The 22,449-nt window shown below is 32.1% G+C and overlaps 2 protein-coding genes across 13 annotated transcripts in view; both read left to right on the plus strand.

Moving 5' to 3' along the window:
* LOC147386785 (disease resistance protein At4g27190-like) overlaps positions 1-22,449 on the plus strand; it is an 83,181-nt gene that overhangs the window by 58,316 nt on the left and 2,416 nt on the right. For 9 of the 12 annotated variants that reach the window (XM_086422285.1, XM_086422287.1, XM_086422286.1 and 6 more), the window contains 2 exons: positions 21,247-21,444; positions 21,704-21,828. The gene's annotated coding sequence lies outside the window, so the exon portion shown is untranslated. Of the gene's footprint in view, positions 1-20,244; positions 20,284-20,616; positions 20,765-20,891; positions 20,944-21,246; positions 21,469-21,703; positions 21,829-22,449 lie in introns of those variants that run through there. The other 3 variants (XR_015171715.1, XM_086422289.1, XM_086422290.1) reach the window with 3 other exon arrangements.
* LOC147386789 (putative disease resistance protein At4g27220) lies at positions 13,957-19,476 on the plus strand. Its single transcript, XM_086422284.1, has 2 exons — positions 13,957-14,529; positions 15,389-19,476. Exon 2 carries the CDS (start codon positions 15,397-15,399, stop codon positions 19,459-19,461), a length of 4,065 nt encoding a protein of 1,354 aa, XP_086278410.1. The 5' UTR covers positions 13,957-14,529; positions 15,389-15,396; the 3' UTR covers positions 19,462-19,476.

Below are 22,449 nucleotides of genomic sequence, written 5' to 3' on the forward strand. Positions count from 1 at the left end.
GTTCAAGGAAGGCAATGGCGTTACGGATGCATTGGCAAAATTAGCTGTTGTAACTGCTTCATCACCGATTTTTTAATCTTTTGTAAACTTACCTCTAATGGTAAAAACTTCGAAAGACATACATCTCGACAAATATATTATATAATTTATATATTTTCTAACAAATTAGTAAATCATATCTAGACATGATTGATCCAGATCTGATCCAATAAGATATCGGACGAAAATCCGAAACATCTATCCAGACCCAAAGTTATTGGATCGGATTTTGGGTCTAATCCAATCCGATCCATTGACAACCCTAATTTCAATACCATTGCATCAAACCGTTTTATTTAAGAGCCCAGTTTTGAAGAGGCAGTCTTTGTCTTACTCTTCACACCAAACGGTTAAGATCATTCAATCATGATGGTTTATGATCTACCATCCCTTTATAAAGTGGGATCAGTTAGATTAATGACAATATAAATTGTTTACGGTGCTTATGGCGCAGTGATTTTGAACTAGCATAAACCTGATGTATGTGATCACATCCTAACAAGACTTTCGTACATCAATAATTCAAGGGAATAGCAATAAAGCCGTGTGGGGCCTCTGATCACATCCTAATAAGACTTTCGTACCTCAATAATTCAAGGGAATAGCAATAAATGCCGTGTGAGGCCTCTGAATCACAGACTATAGATTTATTTTAAATGAAATCAATGTATAATATAATAATTGTTATGTAATTATTTGCTTTTCTGGAAAATAAAGCCATTTTTTCCCAAAGCAAAGCCAACTTTTTCTTGTGGGAAAGCTGAAAAGACAATAAACAGCTTTGTTTAAGTTATCAAATCCAATTTTTCAATTTTTATTTACATTTTTAATATGATTTAACTGAAGGGGAAAAAAATGATGTGTTTATCTGCAAATGGCCCCCCAAGATCAATGTCCTTAGTGTATTACGAAGAAGACATCGAAATATCGCTTTGTAAAATTACAAATTTATTGAAGTTATAAGAACAATTCATTAGGTTTTGAGTTCAAAGCATGCTATGAAGTTCACGACAGATCATTGAATAATATTTGTAGTAATTTCATATATCAAAATGCTTGAATTCTTATAATGGAAATAGAAATTTTTATAACAAAGTTGATAATTTTATAACTTTTAGAGAAGATAAATTTTTATTTTTGAAAAAAAATCATTAACTTATATTTTTAGTATAAAAATTTATAATAAGTTGATAATTTTGTAGATAATATATTAATATTTCGAAAGAAATTTTTTTTATAATGATTTGAATTACTTTTTTTCTCATTTAATTCTTGAGAATCGAAATTGATGGGTACTTGTGTCTATTCGGGATTCCGATTTTATTTTTAAGGGAGGACCAAAAAAATATAATTGTTATGGTTCTAAGTATCTTAGGACTCGAGTCGAAACCAACCCATTGATACCCCAAGTTACAATCATAGTAGTCGACAGTTATTCATGAATAAATTCTAAAAATATTCATAAAAAAATCAAGAAAGTTCCAAAGAATATACAGAAGATGCTTAATGGTTTCGTGCAAAAACACATCATCTTCCCCTAAAAGTCTTGTCTTTTCGTGATGAGACTGCAATGTTGAAGATAATAGAATTTTGAAGGTGAATATAAAACTGTTTTCATATTCGACGATTAACCGATAAATCATCAATTAATTTGTATATTCACCAATTTAATTATCTAATTACTTATTCGGAGAATTTTACGAATTTTTTAGAAAATTCAAAGAATTTTGTGATTATGACTTGGATAATCTAAAATATATAGTCTCTAGAAAAAGATTTGATACAAATCAAAAGACATGCATATAGATCCAACCATTTTATTTAAGAGCCCACTTTTTGATAAGGCAGTCATTGTCGTACTCTTCACACTGAACGGTTAAGATCGTTCAATCATAGTGGTTTATGATCTACTATCCCTTTATAAAGTGGGGTCAATTAGATTAATGAAAATATAAGTTGTTTTACGGTACTTATGTCGCAATGATTTTGAACCAGACTTTCGTACGTCAATAATTCAATGGAATAGCAATAGTGCCGTGTAGAGCCTTTGATTCACGACTATAGATTTATTTAAAATAAAATCAATGTATATATAATACAGTAATATTTAAGAAATTCTTTGCTTTTATGGAAAGTAAAGCCATTTTTTTACAAAGCAAAGTCCACTTTTTCTCGTGGAAAAGCTGAAAGGACACTAAACAACATTGTTTAAGTTGTCAAATCCAATTGTCAAATTTATATTTATATTTTTAATATGATTTACCTAGGGAAAAAAAAATATGACTAACAGAAGTATTAGATAAATTAGCAATAGACTAATTGCACACCACCTATGACCGGTTGCAGAAAAAAAAAATTCTTATAGAAAAGTAAATCTTGAATTTCACAAAATCTCAGATTGACCAATCACATGAATCCACTTGTATTGTGGGCATGCTCAATATACAAAACTACCCGTTAGGCTTCATGGGATTGATCAATCGAGAATCTATGGAATCTCATATAAATTTTTTTGTGAGTAAAAGATCTTGACAAATTGCTTCCCATCACTTAAAAAATCAAGAAAACAGTTAGCCGTACTCTTTTTTCAAAAATATCGGTTTGGTTCATTTTGAATTGGTCGTTTATTAAAGTTGAAGAGGATGGTGCAAAGTACTACCCAAAGGATGGAGTAAAATTTATGAAGAATCTATCTTTGAATCTATATTTCCTGAATATATATATATATATATATATATATATATATATATATATATATATATATATATATATATATATAGGGTCACGTTATTACGACCCCCTTTGCGACCCCCTTTGCGACACACCTTTCTGTCTTATATGGGCAAAAATGTTTGGAATGAGCTGATTTTTTGTGAGGATGATCTCTATGGTGAGGGGATCATCCTGGCAAAAAATCATCCCATTCCAAAACTTCTAACCCCATCAAAATTGATTTACAAAAATTGGACGGTCTATAATTTTTCAACAAAAATCGGACGGTCTAGAAGTTTTGGAATGGGCTGATTTTTTGCCAGGATGATCCCCTCACCATAGAGATCATCCTCACAAAAAATCAGCCCATTCCAAACATTTTTGCCCATATAAGACAAAAAGGTGTGTCGCAAAGGGGGTCGCAAAGGGGGTCGTAATAACGCAACTCATATATATATATATAAATGAATTTTCCATTTTGTACATAAAGTGACCAAATTGTAGATTTCCTTGCTTTTGAAAATTGGAACAAATAAAGCTTGAATAAAATCCAAACATTAACGAATTTAACACTTTGAAATAAATAAATAAATAAGCTAATATCCCAAGTGCCCAATTTATGGTTTTGATATCCAAAGAAGCAATGAATTTATCAATTGGTATAAAAAAATATGAACCGTTTGATTGTTCTTTCCGGATGATACATGATCTACTATCCTTCTATATGGTGGGGTCGTCAATTAGATTAATAAAAAAATGAACAGTTGATGGTGCTGATGTCGTAGTGGTTTTGAATAATCATAGAACCCAATGTATGTGATCATATCCAAAGAAGACTTTCGTACTTAGTTTTGTTAATTACTACCCAAAAGTAATATTTTTTAACATAATATTAAAAGGGATTTAAAACGATGGAACTTGGCCAGTCAAACGTTTTAGCCACCCATCTTTTTTTTAAAACACTTTCCTTACTAACTTAGTGAGATTTGAAATCTTACTAAAAGTTGTTGAACTGAAATGGATTGTGATATCGACAATCCAACACCACATCCCTCTATATTTCATTGAAAAACTCAGATTCAAAAAACTTTCACGAAACTCTCAAATTTAAAACTAAAATTCAATTACGAAAAATAACTTTTTTTTCTAAGTTCATAGAATATTGTCGTGTACAAACATGTGGCATCAAATCATGTTTTTGAATGCCACGAGGTGAGGTCGACAATTCAACAATTTTACAAGGACGTGGACCGTCGTCATAGTTCCAAGTTTTAGATCCTTTTTGATAAATTTTTAAAATTTATTATTTTTTTATAATTAATAAGAAAAGCAATCCAATTTTAGTAATTCTCCCTAAATAATTCAAGGGAACAATAATATTGCCGTGTGGAGCCACTGAACAGTAATATAGCTTCTACATATTATAAAGGATGAAGGTGGTTTTTAGTACAAGGATGAAGGTGTTTATCTGCAGATAGCCCTCCAAGATCAATGTTCTTAGTGCATTACGAAGAAGACATCGAAACATCACTTTGTAAAAGTACAAATTTGTTGAAGCTATAAGAACAATTCTTTAGGTTTTGAGTTCAAAGCATGCTATGAAGTTCACAACAGATCATTGAATAATATTTGTAGTAATTTCATATATCAAAATGCTTGAATTCTTATAATGGAAATAGAATTTTTATAACTAAATTGATAATTTTGTAACTTTTAAAGAAGATAAATTTTTGTTTTTGAAAAAAAATCATTAACTTATATCTTTAGTATAAAAAATTATAATAAGTTGATAATTTTATAGATAATATATTAATATTTTGAAAGAAAAAAAATTTATAATGATTTGAAATACTTTTTTTCTCATTTGATTCTTGAGAATCGGAATTGATGAGTATCTGTGTTTATTGGGGGTTCTGATTTTATTTTGAAACGAGGACCGAAAAAAATATAATTATTGTGGTTCTAAGTATCTTAGGACTCAAGTTGAAACCAACCCATTGACACCCCAAGTTGGGATCATAGTACTCAGTAGTTATTCACAGATAAATTCTAAAAATATTTATAAACAAATCAAAAAAATTTCAAAGAATATACAAATGATGTTTAACGGTTTCGTGTAAAAACACATCATCTTCCCCTAAAAGCTCTATTTTTTCATGGAGAGACTACAATGTTGAAGATAATAGAATTTTGAAGGTTATTATAAAAATGTTTTTATATTCGACGATTAGCTAATAAATCATCAATTAATTGGCCTATTTACCAATTTCATTGGCTAGTTACTTATTTAGAGAATTTTACAAGTTTTTTGGAAAATTCAAAGAATTTTGTGACTATGACTGGGATAATCTTACTATCTCAGCCATGTATAGGTTTGATGTTCTACTGTAAAAATTGTTTGAAACTAGTATTTTCTAACAAATCATAGTGTCATTAATAATGAAAGAGAATTCAAACCCCATAGAAATAATGATATACTCTTTATCATAAATAATGAAAAAATAATCTGAAACTCACCTTTTGTTAAGAAAACAAGGGCAATAGAATCAAAACAAAAACAAACACAAATACTGAGAACACAAAGGTTAACGCGGTTCCCTCAAAATTGAGAAACATCGATGGATCACATTAATTTCACTACGAAGAGAAAAATCGTAATTATAAATTACACCATTTCACCAAAAAAAGAAAATATGTACTTTAAGAAAATACAATTAGGTTTTACATAATAATAATGAAATTACGAAAACACCATTTGCAGCACCTATAATCTCAAATACATGTGAAACATTAGTAAAAGTATTATGTTAAATGATAAACAATACTCCTCGTTGACTTGTACCATCAAGTTCCACAATAATAAAATCTTTTGCAACACTCATAATCTAAAATCCATAATCTCTAGAAAAAAAGATTTGATACAAATCGACGGACATGAAAATAAATCCAACCTTTTTATTTAAGAACCCACTTTTTGATGAGGCAGTTGTCGTACTTTTCGCATCAAAAGATTAAGATCGTTCAATCATGATGATTTATGATATACTATCCCTTCATAAAGTGGGGTCAGTTAGATTAATGAAAATATAAATTATTTTACGGTGTTTATGTTTTAGTGATTTTTAACTTAGCATAAATTGGATGTATATGATCACATCTTAACAAGACTTTCGTATCTCAATAATTCAATGGAATAGCAATAATGCCGTGTGGGCCTCTGATCATATCCTATCAAGATTTTCGTACCTCAATAATTCAATAGAATAGCAATAATGCCGTGTGGGGCCCTCTGTTAAGTAATTATTTGCTTTATCTGAAGGAGCGCACGCAACTAGACAAATTTGGTCACAGCGCATCGGTACTGCATTCTATCAATCCAGCCTGTAAACCTGCCTTCTCTTAACTGGCCTTCTCTTTTCTCTCTCTTGTTTCAAGCTTTGCCGATTTGCTTTTTTAATATTAATGGTTAAAATAAGGGACTAGAAAATAATTAATTAAGTGTGGAGGGAGGAGAAATAAATGGAAAAGATTGGTTTGAATTGATCTAACTAAGGGGAAAAACAAATGACTATCAGAGGCATTAGACAAATTAGCAATTGACTAATTGCACACCACTTATGATCGGTTTTAGAAAAAAAAATTTATTCATAAAAAAGTCAATCTTGAATTTCACATAATGTTAGATCGATGAATCACATGAACCCACTTGTATTGTGGGCATGCTCAATATACAAAATTACCCGTTAGATTTCATGTGATTGGTCAATCGAGAATCTATGAAATCCCATATAAATTTTTTTGTGAGTAAAAGATCTCGTTCAATTACCTCCCATCACTTGAAAAATCAAGAAAACAGTTAGTCGCACTCCATTTTAAAAAATATCGATATGGTTCATTTTGAATTGATCATTTATTAAAGTTGAAGAGGATGATGTAAATTTCTACCCAAAGGATGGAGTAAAATTTATGAAGTATCTGTCTTTGAATCTCTATTTCCTGAAAATATATATAAATGAATTTTCCGTTTTGTACATAAAGTGACCAAATTTCAGATTTCCCTACTTTTGAAAATTGGACAAATAAAGCTTGAATAAAATCTAAAAGTTAACGAATTTAACACTTTGAAATCTAGAAAATAAATAAAATAAAATAAAAAAGAAAGACTAATATCCCAAGTGCCCAATTTATGGTTTTGATAACAATGAATTTATCAATAGGTATAAAAAAATATGAATCGTTTGATTGTTCTTTCAGGATGATACACGATCTACTATCCCTCTATATAGTGGGGTTGTAAGTTAGATTAATAAAAATACGAACAATTGACAGTGCTGATGTCTTAGTGGTTTTGAATTACCATAGAACCCGATGCATGTGATTATATCCAAAGAAGACTTACTTAAATAATGGGATTAGTAACAAAACAAAATCAGTTTTGTTAATTACTACCTAAAAGTAATATTTTTTAACATAGTACTAAAAGGGATTTAAAACGATGGAGCTTGGAAGTCCAACGTTTTTAGCCACCCATTATTTTGTTTTTTTTTTTTTGTTTTTAAACACTTTTCTTACTAACTTAGGTGCTGTTTGTTAAACTGAAAAAAATAAGTGCTAAATAGCATTAAGCGTTGAAACTTATAAGTACTGAATTTAAGTGCTGAAAAAGTTGTTTGTTTAGATGCTGAATCATGTTTGTTCCACATTGCTGAAACTGGTAAATTGTCTTTGTTACCCTTACAATCATATTATACATTATTTGCATGTTTCAAATGTTTATTTATCATCAAACACAATAAAATATATTATTTCTTATAAAATTAAAATATAATTTATTTTTAAATAATAAATAATACTCAAATCTTCAATTTATAAATAATAATTTCTATTTATAAAAGCCCATAAATTTCAAATTAAAAATAATAATGTTATTCAAGTCACCAAAATTTGAAATCAACTTTAAAAGAACTTAATTTTGGATGAATAATTTTCAATGGAAATGAAGGATGTGTAATTATAAAAGCACCATATGCATTAATAAGGCCAACCCATACTATAGCCATTTTTTTTTTGTTTTATATGGGTTAAAGTTTTTTGAATGAGCAAATTTTTAGTGAGGATGGTCTATATGGTCTAGAGATCATTCTCACAAAAAATCTGTCCATTTTGAAACTTCTAATTCGTCAAAAATAGTTTTTAAAAAAAAGTGACGATTTACGGTTCTTGAACTTGTTTTGATAGGGTTAGAAGTTTCAAGATGTGCTGATTTTTGGTGAGGATGAACTCCTCATTGTAGAGATCATCTTCACCAAAAATCAACTCATTCCAAAACTTTTAACCCATATAAGACAAAATAATTTAGTCATGGTGTGGGTTTATTAGTTTGTGGGGTGTTTATATACTTATCCATGAGATATAAGAGGTAATATCCTTTTAAAAATAAGGACTTACTCGTCCATGCTAAAAAAAAAGGGCATACTTGTCCGTGTTGAAAAAAGTGAAGTGCTTACCGTTTCAGCACTTTTTTTCAACATCAAAATAGTGCTGAATTTTTTTCACTTATTTTCAACGGTAAACGCTGAAAATATAGAGTAAACAAACGCGCTATTTTGACAAAAGTGCTGAATTTAATTTTTTTCAGCAATAAGCGCTGAAAAATAGCACAAACAAACACCGCTTTAGTGAGATTTGAAATCTTACTAAAAGTTGTTGAGTTGAAATGGATTGTGATATTGGCAATCCAACATCACATCCCTCTAGATCTCATTGTAAAACTCAGATTCCAAAAACTTTCACGGAACTCTTAAATTTAAAATTAAAAATAAATTACGAATTTTTTTTTTTTAAGTTCATAGAATTTTAAAGTGACAATCTCGCTAATACAATTAAAACATGAGGTAGCAAGATCATAAGTATTAATAACTGGAGTAGGTGTACTAATAACAGTATGGAACTCAAAATCTTATTCATAGTTTGCTTCTAATGTTTCTCTTGGTAAAGTATCTGATTATTGAGATTGGGTATCTGATTAGATAGATAATTCAAACCTTTTCCAATGGAAGGTCCATTGTGTGTTCAAGGAAGGCAATGGCATTACCGATGCATTGACAAAATTAGTTGTTGTAAACCTATCTCTAATGGTAAAAACTTCAAAGGAAAGATAATTGGTCTACCGCCGGGGAAACTTTTGTTAAGGTGAGGGGCATGAAATTATCCCCAAAACCAATGGGGGATTCAGAAAGAAGTCCCTCCCACAGTACACATGCATTATGTAATGGAATCAAGTTTTTATTAGAATTGAATATTAAGATTCAGATTCAATCCATTAACAATCGGATTGGACCCAAATTGTGCCAAACATGATTTTAAATACAAGATTTAAATAAACTTCATACATCTCAACAAAAATATAATAAAATTTATATATTTTCTAACATATTAGCAAATCATATCTGGACATAATTGATCCAGATCTGATCCAATAAGATATCAAATCGAAATCCGAAACATCTATCCAGACCCAAAGTTATTGGATCGGATTTTGGGTCTGATCCATTTTGATCCATTGATAGCCCTAATTTCAATACCATTGCATCAAACTGTTTTATTTAAGAGACCACTTTTTGATGAGGCAGTTTTTGTCGTACTCTCCGCACCAAACGGTTAAGATCGTTCAATCATGATGGTTTATGATCTACCATCCCTTTATAAAGTGGGGTCAATTAGATTAATGAAAATAAAAATTGTTTTACTGTGCTTATGTCGCAGTGATTTTGAACTAGCATAATAAACCTGATGTATGTGATCATATCCTAACAAGACTTTCGTACATCAATAATTCAAGGGAGTAGCAATAAAGCCATGTGGGGCCACTGATCACATCCTAACAATACCTCAAATTATTAATCTTTATAGTAAAATAATAAATATAAAAAGGCCTCACATTGAGGTTGCGCCTAAGGCCTCAAATTGTATCGACCCGTCCTAGTCAAACTATTGTGAAAAAGTCAATATATAAAATGGTTTATAGCCCAACTTTTTAAACTTAACTGTTTGTTATCTTATATTTTCTAAATTTCCATTTCTTGGTGTAAATTCATTGAATTCCTTTCATGAGATAAAATTATTTTTTGTCCAACACCACCAGTTCATGAGTATAATAGTACTCAAACTATTTATCATTCTCCCTTGCACTAGCGACCACGATGGCCATTATCTTCACCTTAAGTATTTGTTTTTGATTTATTACTAAAACTCTAAAGTTTATCAATAAATCTCTTTCCAGGCATTGTTCCAAAAAATATCAGTGACCTTACTAGGAATGAAAACACTTTCTTTAACAAAGAAAGAAGACATGGTCAATTTGAATCTGTGATTGCAGCTCATGCTGATAACAACACAAAGACTCAGAATAATTGTGTAAAAATTCGATTTTGGGAAAGAGATTTTGAGTATAAAACATGTTTTTGGGGAGATGATGTCTTAAATGAAAAGTAAAGCAATGTGAATATTGTTGGGGAGTTAAAGAGAAGCTGCAAAGCATCGGGACATTCGAGTGCCTCTCACTCGCAAATTGAGCCTGACAGATTTGAGGGAATAAATGTGATGGATGACTCTCCAAAGGTTGTGTCATCTAGGTTCGAGATGTTTGTTTTCTCTTTGAATAAGTTAAGTTAAATTGGTTTACTTCTCTAGAATCATTAGATTTGAATTTCTTACTACTTAAAACATTGATTAACTAAAATCTTTAATTTGTTGGACTTTATGAATTAATTTTCTCTTCAAGACATTGAATGAATAGCTTCTACATATTATTAAGGATGAAGGTAGTTTTTAGTACAAGGATGAAGGTGTTTATCTGCAGATGGCCCTCCAAGATCAATGTCTTTATTGTATTACGAAGACATCGAAACATTGCTTTGTAAAATTACAAATTTGTTGAAGCTATAAGAACAATTCATTATGTTTTGAGTTCAAAGCATGCTATGAAGTTCACGACAAATCATTGAATAATATTTGTAGTAATTTCACATATCGAAATGCTTGAATTCTTATAATGGAAATAGAAATTTTTATAACTAAGTTGATAATTTTGTAACTTTTAAAGAAGCTAATTTTTTATTTTTGAAAAAAAATCATTAACTTATATCTTTAGTATAAAAAATTAAAATAAGTTGATAATTTTGTAGATAATATATTAATATTTTGAAAGGAAAAAAATTTATAACTATTTGAAATACTTTTTTTCTCATTTGATTCTTGAGATTCGAAATTGATAGGTACTTGTGTTTATTGAGGGTTCCGATTTTATTTTGGAACGAGGACCGAAAAAATATAATTGTTATGGTTCTAAGTATCTTAGGACTCGAGTCGAAACCAACCCATTGACACCTTAAATCGGGATCATAATAGTCGATAGTTATTCACAGATAAATTCTAAAAATATTTATAAAAAATCAGAAAATTTCTAAAGAATATACAAATGATGTTCAACAGTTTCGTGCAAAAACACATCATCTTCCCATAAAAGCCCTATCTTTGCATGGAGAGACTGCAATGTTAAAGATAATAGAATTTTGAAGGTGAACATAAAACTATTTTAATCGATAAATCATCAATTAATTCGTCTATTCACCAATTTAATTGGCTAGTTACTTATTCGGAGAATTTTACAAGTTTTTTGGAAAATTCAGAGAATTTTGTGACTATGATTGGGATAATCTTACCATCTCAGCCATGTATAGGTTTGATGTTCTACTATAAAAGTTGTTTGAAACTAGTATTTTCTAAGAAACCATAGTGTCATCAATACTAAAAGAGAATTCAATCCCCAAAGAAATAATGATACTCTTTCTTAAAAGAATGAGAAAATAATTTCAAACCCAATTTTTGTTAAAAAAACAAGGGCAATAAAATCAAAACAAAAACAAACGCAAATACAGAGAACACAAAGATTTATGCGGTTCCCTAAAAATTGAGAAACATCCATAGATCACATCTCGTAATTATAAATTACACTATTTCACCAAAAAAGAAAATATGTACCTTAAGAAAATACAACTAGGTTTTACATAATTGTAATGAAATTACGAAAACACCATTTGCAATACTATAATCTCAAATACCGATGAAACATTAGTATAAGCATTGTATTAAATGATAAACAACACTCTTTATTGACCCGTACCATCAAGCTCCACAATAATAAAATATTTTGCAGCACCTAGATCCAACCGTTTTATTTAAGAACCCACTTTTTGATGAGGCAGTCTTTGTAGTAATCCTCGCATCGAACGGTTAAGATCTTAACAAGACTTTCGTACCTTAATAATTTAATGGAATAGCAATAATGCCGTGTGGGCCTATGATCACATCCTATCAAGATTTTCGTACCTCAATAATTTAATAGAATAGCAATAATGCTGTGTGGGGTCTCTGTTAAGTAATTATTTTGCTTTATCTGAACGAGGGCACGGAACTGTTGAACTGTCAATACCGACAAATTTGATCACAGCGTACCGTTACTGCATTCTATCAAATCCAGCCTGTAAATAAGGGACTAAAGAATAATTAATTAAGTGTGGAGGGAGGAGAAATAAATGGAAAAGATTGGTTTGTACATACCTACTACCTAACGCCCCTGTTTCAACCATTGTATCCACTTGTATTGTGGGCATGCTCAATAAACAAATTTCATATGATTTAACTAAAGGGAAAAACAAATGACTATGGGGGCGTTAGACAAATTAGCAATAGACTAATTGCACACCACCTCTGACTGGTTGTAGGAAAAAAAAAATTACTTATAAAAAATTCAATCTTGAATTTCACAAAATCTCAGATCAATCAATTATATGAATCCACTTGTATTGTGGGCATGCTCAATATACAAAACTACCCGTTAGGCTTCATGTGATTGGTCAATCGAGAATCTATGAAATCCCATATAAATTTTTTTTGTGAGTAAAAGGATCTCAACCGATTGCTTCCCATCACTTGAAACATCAAAAAAACAATTAGTCGCACTCCATTTTCAAAAATATTATTTTGATTCATTTTGAATTGAACATTTATTAAAGTTGAAGAGGATGGTGCAAAGTTCTACCCAAAGGATGGAGTAAAATTTATGAAGAATGTATCTTTGAATCTATATATATATATATATCTAAATGAATTTTCCATTTTGTACATAAAGTGAACAAATTGCATATTTCCCTGCTTTTGAAAATTGGAACAAATAAAGCTTGAATAAAATTTAAAAGTTAACGAATTTAACACTTTGAAATCTAAAAAATAAATAAAATAAAATAAAAAAGAAAAGCTAATATCCCAAGTGCCCAACTTATGGTTTTGATAGCAATGAATTTATCAATAGTTATAAAAAAAAAAATGAACCGTTCGATTATTCTTTCAGGATGATACATGATCTACTATCCCTCTATATTGTGGGGTTGTAAGTTAGATTAATAAAAATATGAATAGTTGACAGTGTTGATGTTTTAGTGGTTTTGAATTACCATAGAACCCGATGCATGTGATCATATCCAAAGAAGACCTACTTAAATAATGGGATTATTAATAAAACAAAATTAGTTTTGTTAATTAGTAGCCAAAAGTAATATTTTTTAACATAATACTAAAAGGGGTTTAAAACGATGGAGCTTGGAAGTCCAACGGTTTTAGCCACCCATCCTTTTTTTTTTTAAACACTTTTCTTACTAACTTAGTGAGATTTGAAATCTTACTAAGAGTTGTTGAGCTGAAATGGATTGTGATATTGGCAATCCAACACCACATCCCTCTAGATCTCATTGTAAAACTCAGATTCAAAAAATTTTCACGGAACTCTTAAATTTAAAATTAAAAATAAATTACGAATTTTTTTTTTTTTAAGTTCATAGAATATTGTCGTGTACAAACATGTGACATCAGATCATGTTTTTAAATGCCACGAGGTGAGGTCAATGATTCAACAATTTTACAAGTACCTGGACCATCGTCATAGTTCCAAGTTTTAGATCCTTTTTGGTAAATTTTTAAAATTTATTATTATTTTTATAATTAATAAGAAAAGCAATCCCGTTTTAGTAATTCTCCCTAAATAATTCAAGGGAACAGTAATACTGCCATGTGAAGCCACTGAACCACCGACTGTCGTTATATAGTACGATAATGGTTAAGTAATTATTTGCTTTGGTGGAAAGTAAAGCTATTTTTTATTCCAAAGCAAAGCCAATTGTTTTAGTGGAAAGCTCAAATGACACTGAGGTTAAATAATTGTACGATAATGGTTAAATAATTGTTTCAGTTTTCTAATTTCTATTTACATTTTAATATGAGATTTAAGTAAAGGAAAAAAAATTGATCAACATGGCATGAGTGTCATGATCAATTGCAAAAACGATCAGCCGCAATTTATGTGAAATTCAAAATTTATGTCCGCCCGTGTGTCCCCCATTAAAGTCACTCCAGCGTTAATCTTCTTTCTTTCTTTGTAAGTTGAGGAGCCAAATCTATAGTTGAAAGTGTCCACGAAAAGTCAATTTAGAACACTCTTCCATATTTGGAGTGCAGCTGTCAAAAACATGAAGAAGAGCTGAGATGAGTGCAACTGATAGGAAATTAAAAATAAGGTCTAAAATTGATATTTTCAATTTTGGAGTGCAACTGTCAACTTTTGATCTATAACTAGTCCTTTATAAAGTTTGCTCTCTCTCTCTCTCACACTCACCTTCTGCCCTCCACTGCTGAAGAACGAAACACTGTGATCCTTTGTGCTCAGTAAGTCTTCTTCTTCTTCATTTTTTATTTTATTTTGATGGTCTAAGTACATATAGCAAGAATTTGGAATGGATATGTAGCTAAACTATTCTTTCCTGGTTTTTCATTTCATTTTTAGAAAAATATGTATATTCTTGAATATCTATGACAGCCAAAGAAGCTGAAACATTACTCTCTTTTCTTACTGAGTTGGACTAACCTTACTAAGTTAGTAAGGATTCCACTCTTACTAAGGGTCCTTTTGGGCTAATCTTGTGGCATCCAAAAGCATGATCTGATGCTTCAGGGTTGTTGAGGATATAATTCTGTGAATTTTTTGAATTTTTTTCTTTTCTTTTGAATCTAAGTTGTTTTATGAAATCTAGAGGGCAGTGGCGTTGGATTGCTAATACAATAATCCATTTGAACAAAACGACCCATTTGGTTTTTTGTTGGCAAATTTTATTGATTGAAAAATTGACCAAGTTGAGGCAAAACTTCAACAGAATTAAAAACTAGAGAATTCCTGCTTCTCTCCAAACAACCTTTAGTAAGGAATAAATCTTACTATGTTAGTACGGAAAGTGTTTATTTTATTTATTTTTATCTTCAACAGAACTTCCTAATATGATATGTTTGTTGGTGACGTTTTGCTAATTATCTCGGTATTCACGAGTATCTATGAAAGCCAAGGAATTCACAATTACAATTGCATGCAATTCTTCAAAAGAAGCTGATTTTTTTTTTCTTTTTTGCTTCAACAAAACTTCCATATAGATATCTTCTGTTTCAATTTCGTTACTTTCTTTCAAAATTCCATTATACAACCCATATGGACGCATAACTCAATTTAGTTTTTAACCAACTCGTTGTCCAACAGGTACAGTAATGGAATCGATTGCTCAAGAAGCTATTAGTTGCTCAAGTGATTGTATCCTGACTCACTTGGGTTATCCTTTTAACTGCAAGACAAATGTTCAAATCCTTGAAGGAAAATTGACTGATTTGGGAAGTATGAGAGATGACATTGAACGATATGTCAAAGCAGCTCAGGAGAAAGGGGATTCGATCAAATCAGTTGTTGAAAGGTGGCAAGAGAAGGTGATCACTGTTCAAGATAAGGCGACGGAATTGATTCGTGCATCTGAAGATATCAATAGGTGGTTCCAAGGCTGGTGGTGCTTGGATCGTTATCATCTAGGCAAAGATGCACACGAGAAGATCGACATCGTGAATGAACTCATATGCGAAGGGAGAAGCTACAGTAGCGCCAGTTGTGTATCAGATCCCGCACCTCTTCCTGGCTTGCTATCCTCTGTAGATTTTCAGGCTTTTCCATCCAGAGAATCTACTAAGAATGAAATCATCGAAGCATTGAAGGATGAGAAGATCAACAGAGTCGGGGTGTGGGGGATGGGAGGAGTGGGTAAAACCACCTTGATCAAAGAAGTAGGAGAACAAGTGAGGATAGATCGACAACTCTTTGACGAGGTTGTGATGACAACTGTGTCCCAAAACCCAGATTTGATTAAAATTCAAGGTGAACTAGCAGAGAAATTGGGAATCATAAACTTTGCATCCGACAACATCTCTGCAAGAAAAGACAAGTTATGGGTGAGGTTGAAGGAAAAGAAAATCCTTGTTATCTTGGATGATGTATGGCATAGTTTGGATTTGACTGACTTGGGAATCTCTTTCGGAGATGATCAAAAGTCTTGCAAAGTTGTATTCACATCCAGAAACGAAGATATTTGTAATGATTTGAATACCCAAAAGAATATCAAAGTTGAAGGGCTATCGAATCAAGATTCATGGGATCTGTTTGCTAAGGAATCAAGATTGAATGTGGGTGATGTTGTGGACGAAGAATTGGCTAGGGAGGTAGCTAAGGAATGTGAAGGTTTGCCGTTAGCAATTGTTACACTTGGAAGGGCATTACGAGGCAAGGACCAACTTTTCTGGAAAGATGCGGCTAAGCGACTGCAAAAGTCCATCTACTTCCAAGGTAAGTCGCCAGTCTTCTCTTCGATAAAGTTGAGCTATGATCACTTGGAAAGCGAAGAAATCAAACATATCTTCTTATTTTGTTGTTTTTTCCCTGAAGACCAAATTTTTAATGTGGATGATTTGATATGGTTTGTATTGGGAGAGGACCTGCTTCCAAATGTCGACACTTTAGAAGATGTCAGAGGAAGGTTGCACACAATATTCGACAAACTTATGGCTTCATGTTTGTTGTTAAAAGCTCATCATAAGTGGCGGGTTGGATGCGTAATGATGCACGACATTGTTCGTGATGCAGCCATATCAATTGCACATGAGGAAAGTAACAGTTTTATTGTAAAAGCAGGCTTGGGATTGAAAAGGTGGCCTGTTATGAAAAATTTAAGAACATGCAAAAGATTATCACTAATAGGTAATCAAATCAGTGAGCTCCCAGATCAACCAGAATGTCCACAACTCTTGTCCTTGTCATTATCATTGAATTTCTCTTTTACCCCAATCTCTTTGACCAAAATCCCAGATTGCTTTTTTGAAAGAATGACATCCCTTGTAGCCCTTGATCTAAGTCGAAATAAACTTTCATCTCTACCACCATCACTCACATGCCTTGTGAACCTTCGAACACTTTGTCTACAGGGTAATCCACTGAGTGATGTATCTCTAGTTGGAGAATTGGAGAAACTCGAATATCTTAATTTAAGTGAAACTGAGATACAAAGCTTGCCAGAAGGAATAGGGGGATTGACCAATTTAAGGTTTTTATACTTTTTAGAAATCCCCTGTCTTGAAATTATTCCAAAAACTGTGTTATCGAACTTGTCTCGCTTAGAAGAGTTATACATGGGGATTTATGGTTCTTTCGGGGATAGGGAAATGGGAGATGAAAGTAATGCTAGATTACCAGAGTTGGGATCTTTGAATGTAGAAGACAATGTCAAATGTTTGTCCCAAGAGATCTCCATATTTGGTGAAGACTTGAAAAAATTTATTATAACTGTAGGTGGTTCCTTGTTTAGTGATCTTGATTACCAGAAATGTATGGAACTTCATTCTATTATATCAGATCCACTTGCAAACTGGGTGAAGGTATTGTTGAGAAAAACAGAGTTTCTTTCTTTAGACGACTGCCAAGGTCTCAAGAGTATTGTAAAAGTTGGTGAAGGAGGATTTGACAACCTGAAGGTTCTTAAAATAGCAAGCTGCTATGGAATGGAATATCTTACGTGTGTGGTGGAAGATTCTCCACAAATTACATTTAATGGTTTAGAGATTCTTGAGATTGAAGACTGCAGCCAAATGAAGAAAATAATAAAATCAGAGGAGGATGAGGAAGATGAAATAATGGTAGAAGAGGATCATCAGGAAATAATGATAGAAGAAACAGTGGTAGAAAGAGAGCAGGACGAGACGGTTCAGTTCCCTCGATTAAAGACTTTACAGCTATGTGGATTATCAAGTCTGACAACAATATGGAACAGAGTCATTCCCCTTGGAAGCTTCCAGGAGCTAAATTCCCTGACAGTTGTTTGTTGTGGAAGATTACGATATCTCTTTACACGAACCATGGTTCAAAGACTTCAGAGACTAGAGAATCTTGAGATTAGTTTTTGCCCGCAAATGAAGAAAATAATAAAATCAGAAGAGGATGAGGAGGATGAAGAAGATGAAATAATGGTAGAAGAGGATCATCAGGAAATAATGATAGAAGAAACAGTGGTAGAAAGAGAGCAGGACGAGACGGTTCAGTTCCCTCGATTAAAGACTTTACGGCTAGATGAATTACCAAGACTGACAACAATATGGAAGAGAGTCATTCCCCTTGGAAGCTTCCAGGAGCTAAATTCCCTGACAGTGATAGGTTGTGGAAGATTACGATATCTCTTTACACGAACCATGGTTCAAAGACTTCAGAAATTAACGTATCTTTGGATTTCAAAGTGCAGCCAAATGAAGAAAATAATAAAATCAGAGGAGGATGAGGAATATGAAATAATGGTAGAAGAGGATCATCAGGAAATAATGGTAGAAGAAACAGTGGTAGAAAGAGAGCAGGACGAGACGGTTCAGTTCCCTCGATTAAAGACTTTATGGCTAGATGAATTACCAAGTCTGACAACAATATGGAAGAGAGTCATTCCCCTTGGAAGCTTCCAGGAGCTAAATTCCCTGAGAGTTGTTAGTTGTGGAAGATTACGATATCTCTTTACACGAACCATGGTTCAAAGACTTCAGAGATTAGAGAAGCTTTGGATTTCAGACTGCAACCAAATGAAGAAAATAATAAAATCAGAGGAAGATGAGGAAGATGAAATAATGGTAGAAGAGGATCATCAGGAAATAATGATAGAAGAAACGGTGGTAGAAAGAGAGCAGGACGAGACGGTTCAGTTCCCTCGATTAAAGACTTTACGGCTAGATGAATTACCAAGACTGACAACAATATGGAAGAGAGTCATTCCCCTTGGAAGCTTCCAGGAGCTAAATTGCTTGGAAGTGAATCATTGTGAAAGATTACAATATCTCTTTACACGAACCATGGTTCAAAGACTTCAGAGATTAGAGAATCTTAAGATTAGTTACTGCTGGCAAATGAAGAAAATAATAAAATCAGAGCAGGACGAGACGGTTCAGTTCCCTCAATTAAAGACTTTACGGCTATGGGGATTAGAGAAGTTCTTGGGTTTCTATCGGCCCAATATACTTTGGCCTTCCTTGGAATTACTACATGTGCACTCTTGTCCAAACTTGGAAAAGCGTCCTTTGGGCCTGCAAAGCGCAACTAAACTGAGGGAGCTTTCTGGAGATAATATTGAATGGTTTGAAGGGTTGGAATGGGAAGACCAAAGTGTCAAGTCACGCCTACTACCCCTCTTCGTAAGTCCCAACTCTTTTGTTGTTCATCATAAGTCGAAATTCAAACGTAGTAAAACCACACATGTATCATCATAATATAAAGGTCTAGTCAAGATCCACTATTTCTTACAGGAAAATCTTTTTATTTATTTATTGAAAAGAGTTCCTTTTTGGGTAAAATCAAAGAAGAACAAAATTGTTTATTTTGTTGGTTACGATTATATCTATTTTGGGTCTTATTTTTTGTTGGTCCATAGTCTATAACAAGTTAGAGGGATTTTCTTCAAGGATTTTCTTTATAATTGGGTTGGGATTCGGTATATTTCATGTGAGTAGCGTCTTATTTATAAGGTTTTGCTAGGCTGGTTACCTCGATTGGCCTAGTGTTTTTTTGAATGAAATGCTATTTATCATAAAATAAAATAAAAAACAAATAGATGTCATCTTTTCGCTTTGAACCCACCCCAGAAAACTCTTTTTTCAAATGTTTTGTTAAACCCTCGACTATTTTATCACCTGTTGGATTAAAGTATTTGTTTTGGATAACAAAATCAAATTAAATGTTTAAAATATAATCAAACAGAGGAGGACTAAAGGAAACTATCTGTTTTATTTCCATTGAGTGGAAGACTAAAATTTATGGGCTTATAGAGCCCAAAGGAGTATATTACACACTTGGGGGGTGAGATCATTATCTCCACTGGGCACAAAAAAGGCCATAAATACGCCTTACATTTTGTATAAGATAGGATATTATGCTTATTTTTGTTTTATATTTATAAATGCTTGCTGAAGAATTTAAAAAAAAAATGTTTAAAGGTGCTGAAGTACTTTCATGTGCAGGTAAGCCGTCGATATCACTAGGAGGTGGAAATTGATGTCATTCGAAAGAAGGTGACTCATGTCATGGGTTTTTGGGTATGGATCATTATCATTTGAGAAAATCAGACAAATTTTACTAGATCTCTGAGATTTATTTATCTTCATGATGCTGTGATCCTTCTTATTTTTTAAATCAATTTTGATGTTCTATTTTTCCTTTTTCCTCGTCTTTACTAAAGTGTAAATGATCTGCATTTATGATATTTTTGTTATTTCAAACCAAATATTGCAACTAAAAACACAATGTTTGTCCAGATTTAATGGTCCCTAACCAAGGTTTGGCTTATTTAAATGTTCTTTTTTATACCTTTTAGTTGAAGTGCAACACCATGAATCCTTTTTGATATACAATGCCATGGATTTCTTCAGCAAAATTTCGATATATAAAGAAATCTATACCCTCCATGCTGTGAATTCAATCTTGATCGAATTGCTTCGCATCACAATGCTCTTAAAATTTATGCTTTCTTCTTCATCACGATTCACCTATCACAATGTGGCCAACTACAATTAAAAGGTCGATACATGTCATCTTTATTTTATCACTATTACATTCATTTGCTGGTATGATCTGTCTGTTTCTTCCATATCTTAGAGGCACTAATGCCGTTTCTTATAGTTTTTTTTTCTTTCTTGTTTTGTAGATGGAAATTCGGTCTGATCTCGTATGGATGCACATTTATAAGCATCTAAGAGGTTTGAGGTTTTTCTAATGAGTAATGATAATTTGACACCCCCATGTGGCATACTCAAAATACTCACCTGACGTGGATACACAACTGCACAAATTTATGGGGATGTGTGGTCGTGTATCCCGAGGCATAAAGTCTATTGTTCGGGCACACCTAGTGTTAGGTGAGTATTTTGTGTGCCACATGGGGGAGTCAAATTATCATGACTCTTTTCTAAAACCTTCTAAGTTATCTTCTTTTTTTTACTTCCAAAGCTTCAAAGTGAAAGCGTTCCTTGCTGACCCTTTTTTCCTCGATTCTCTATCAGGTCCATTCAGCAAGTGGTTTGAATTAGAAGGTGACCGTGTTAAGTTTGGATATCTTGTTTTCTTATTTAGTCTTGGGCTTCAAGATCAAGGCAAAATCAAGAGGGACCTTTTCCGAAGTGGAGTGAGCTTGGGTTATATATGTATTCTTCTGGGAAGTCACTACAGGAAAAAAGACATAGCAACGACTTTTAGTGACAGTCAGATTTTAACCACTTAGTGAGGTTGAGCTCTCGGTCTCTCTCTTTGTATAATCCTAATTTCTATGGTGTTGATTCAAATTTTAGTTTGATTTCAAATCAAAATCTCAATTTCTATAATTTTAATTCAATTTTAGTTTCAGTTTCAAACCAAAACCCTAACTTCTTATTTTTATAGCTAAGATTTTAATCAAAGAAAGTGTTACTTTTGATTACGGTGTAGCAATCGAACCCTAAACCCTAGATTTCATTTTTCTAGGTTTTTAATATCCGAAGGGGATCAATTCAGTTGAGCTTCAGCATCAAAATGCAGGTTTTTAAAGATTTTATTGGTTGTACTCCAACTCTGATCTTAATCACTTTTTGGACGAAATCATATTTTAGGTGAGTTTATGGTTTAATTTTTTTGTTTACTTTCCTGAAATGCAATGTGCCACTGTTTTTTATTATTTTTTGTTTATGGTAAATCTATTTACTTGAATTTGATAGTTCATTGTCCTTTCTCGAAATAGTAGATTCACCTTTCCAGCTTGTAGACCAATGTAAATTATATTACAAAGTATATAAATTATATTATATATTTATTGAGATGTATGAAGTTTGTTTAGATTTTGTATATAAAATCCGATCTGACTTGATATTAATGGATTGAATTTGGATCTTAGTATTGGGTTTTGATAAAAAGTCAATCAAATACTTATCTGATAAGTCCAATTCGATTCTTATTAGAATGATACCAAATCAACCCCAATCTGATCCATTGACAACCCTAGTTTAGGGCTATGTTACTTGTTTCATGATTCTTGCTCGGTTTGAATTTGGGTTTTTGATTCACCACTCTAGAATGGATCCAATTTGTGGGGGTTGGTAGAGATCATTCATTTCTTACTTCACTCTTGTGCATATATATAATTCAGGTAAACAAGTTATACGTACAATTATAATTTAAAAAAATTCTAAGTTAAATAAAAAATTTAAATATGAATAATGAAAAAAATATAATAA

The sequence above is a fragment of the Akebia trifoliata genome, chromosome 14 (genome assembly GCF_017979445.1).
Source record: "Akebia trifoliata isolate Shusen 1 chromosome 14, ASM1797944v1, whole genome shotgun sequence".
Taxonomy (NCBI): domain Eukaryota; kingdom Viridiplantae; phylum Streptophyta; class Magnoliopsida; order Ranunculales; family Lardizabalaceae; genus Akebia; species Akebia trifoliata.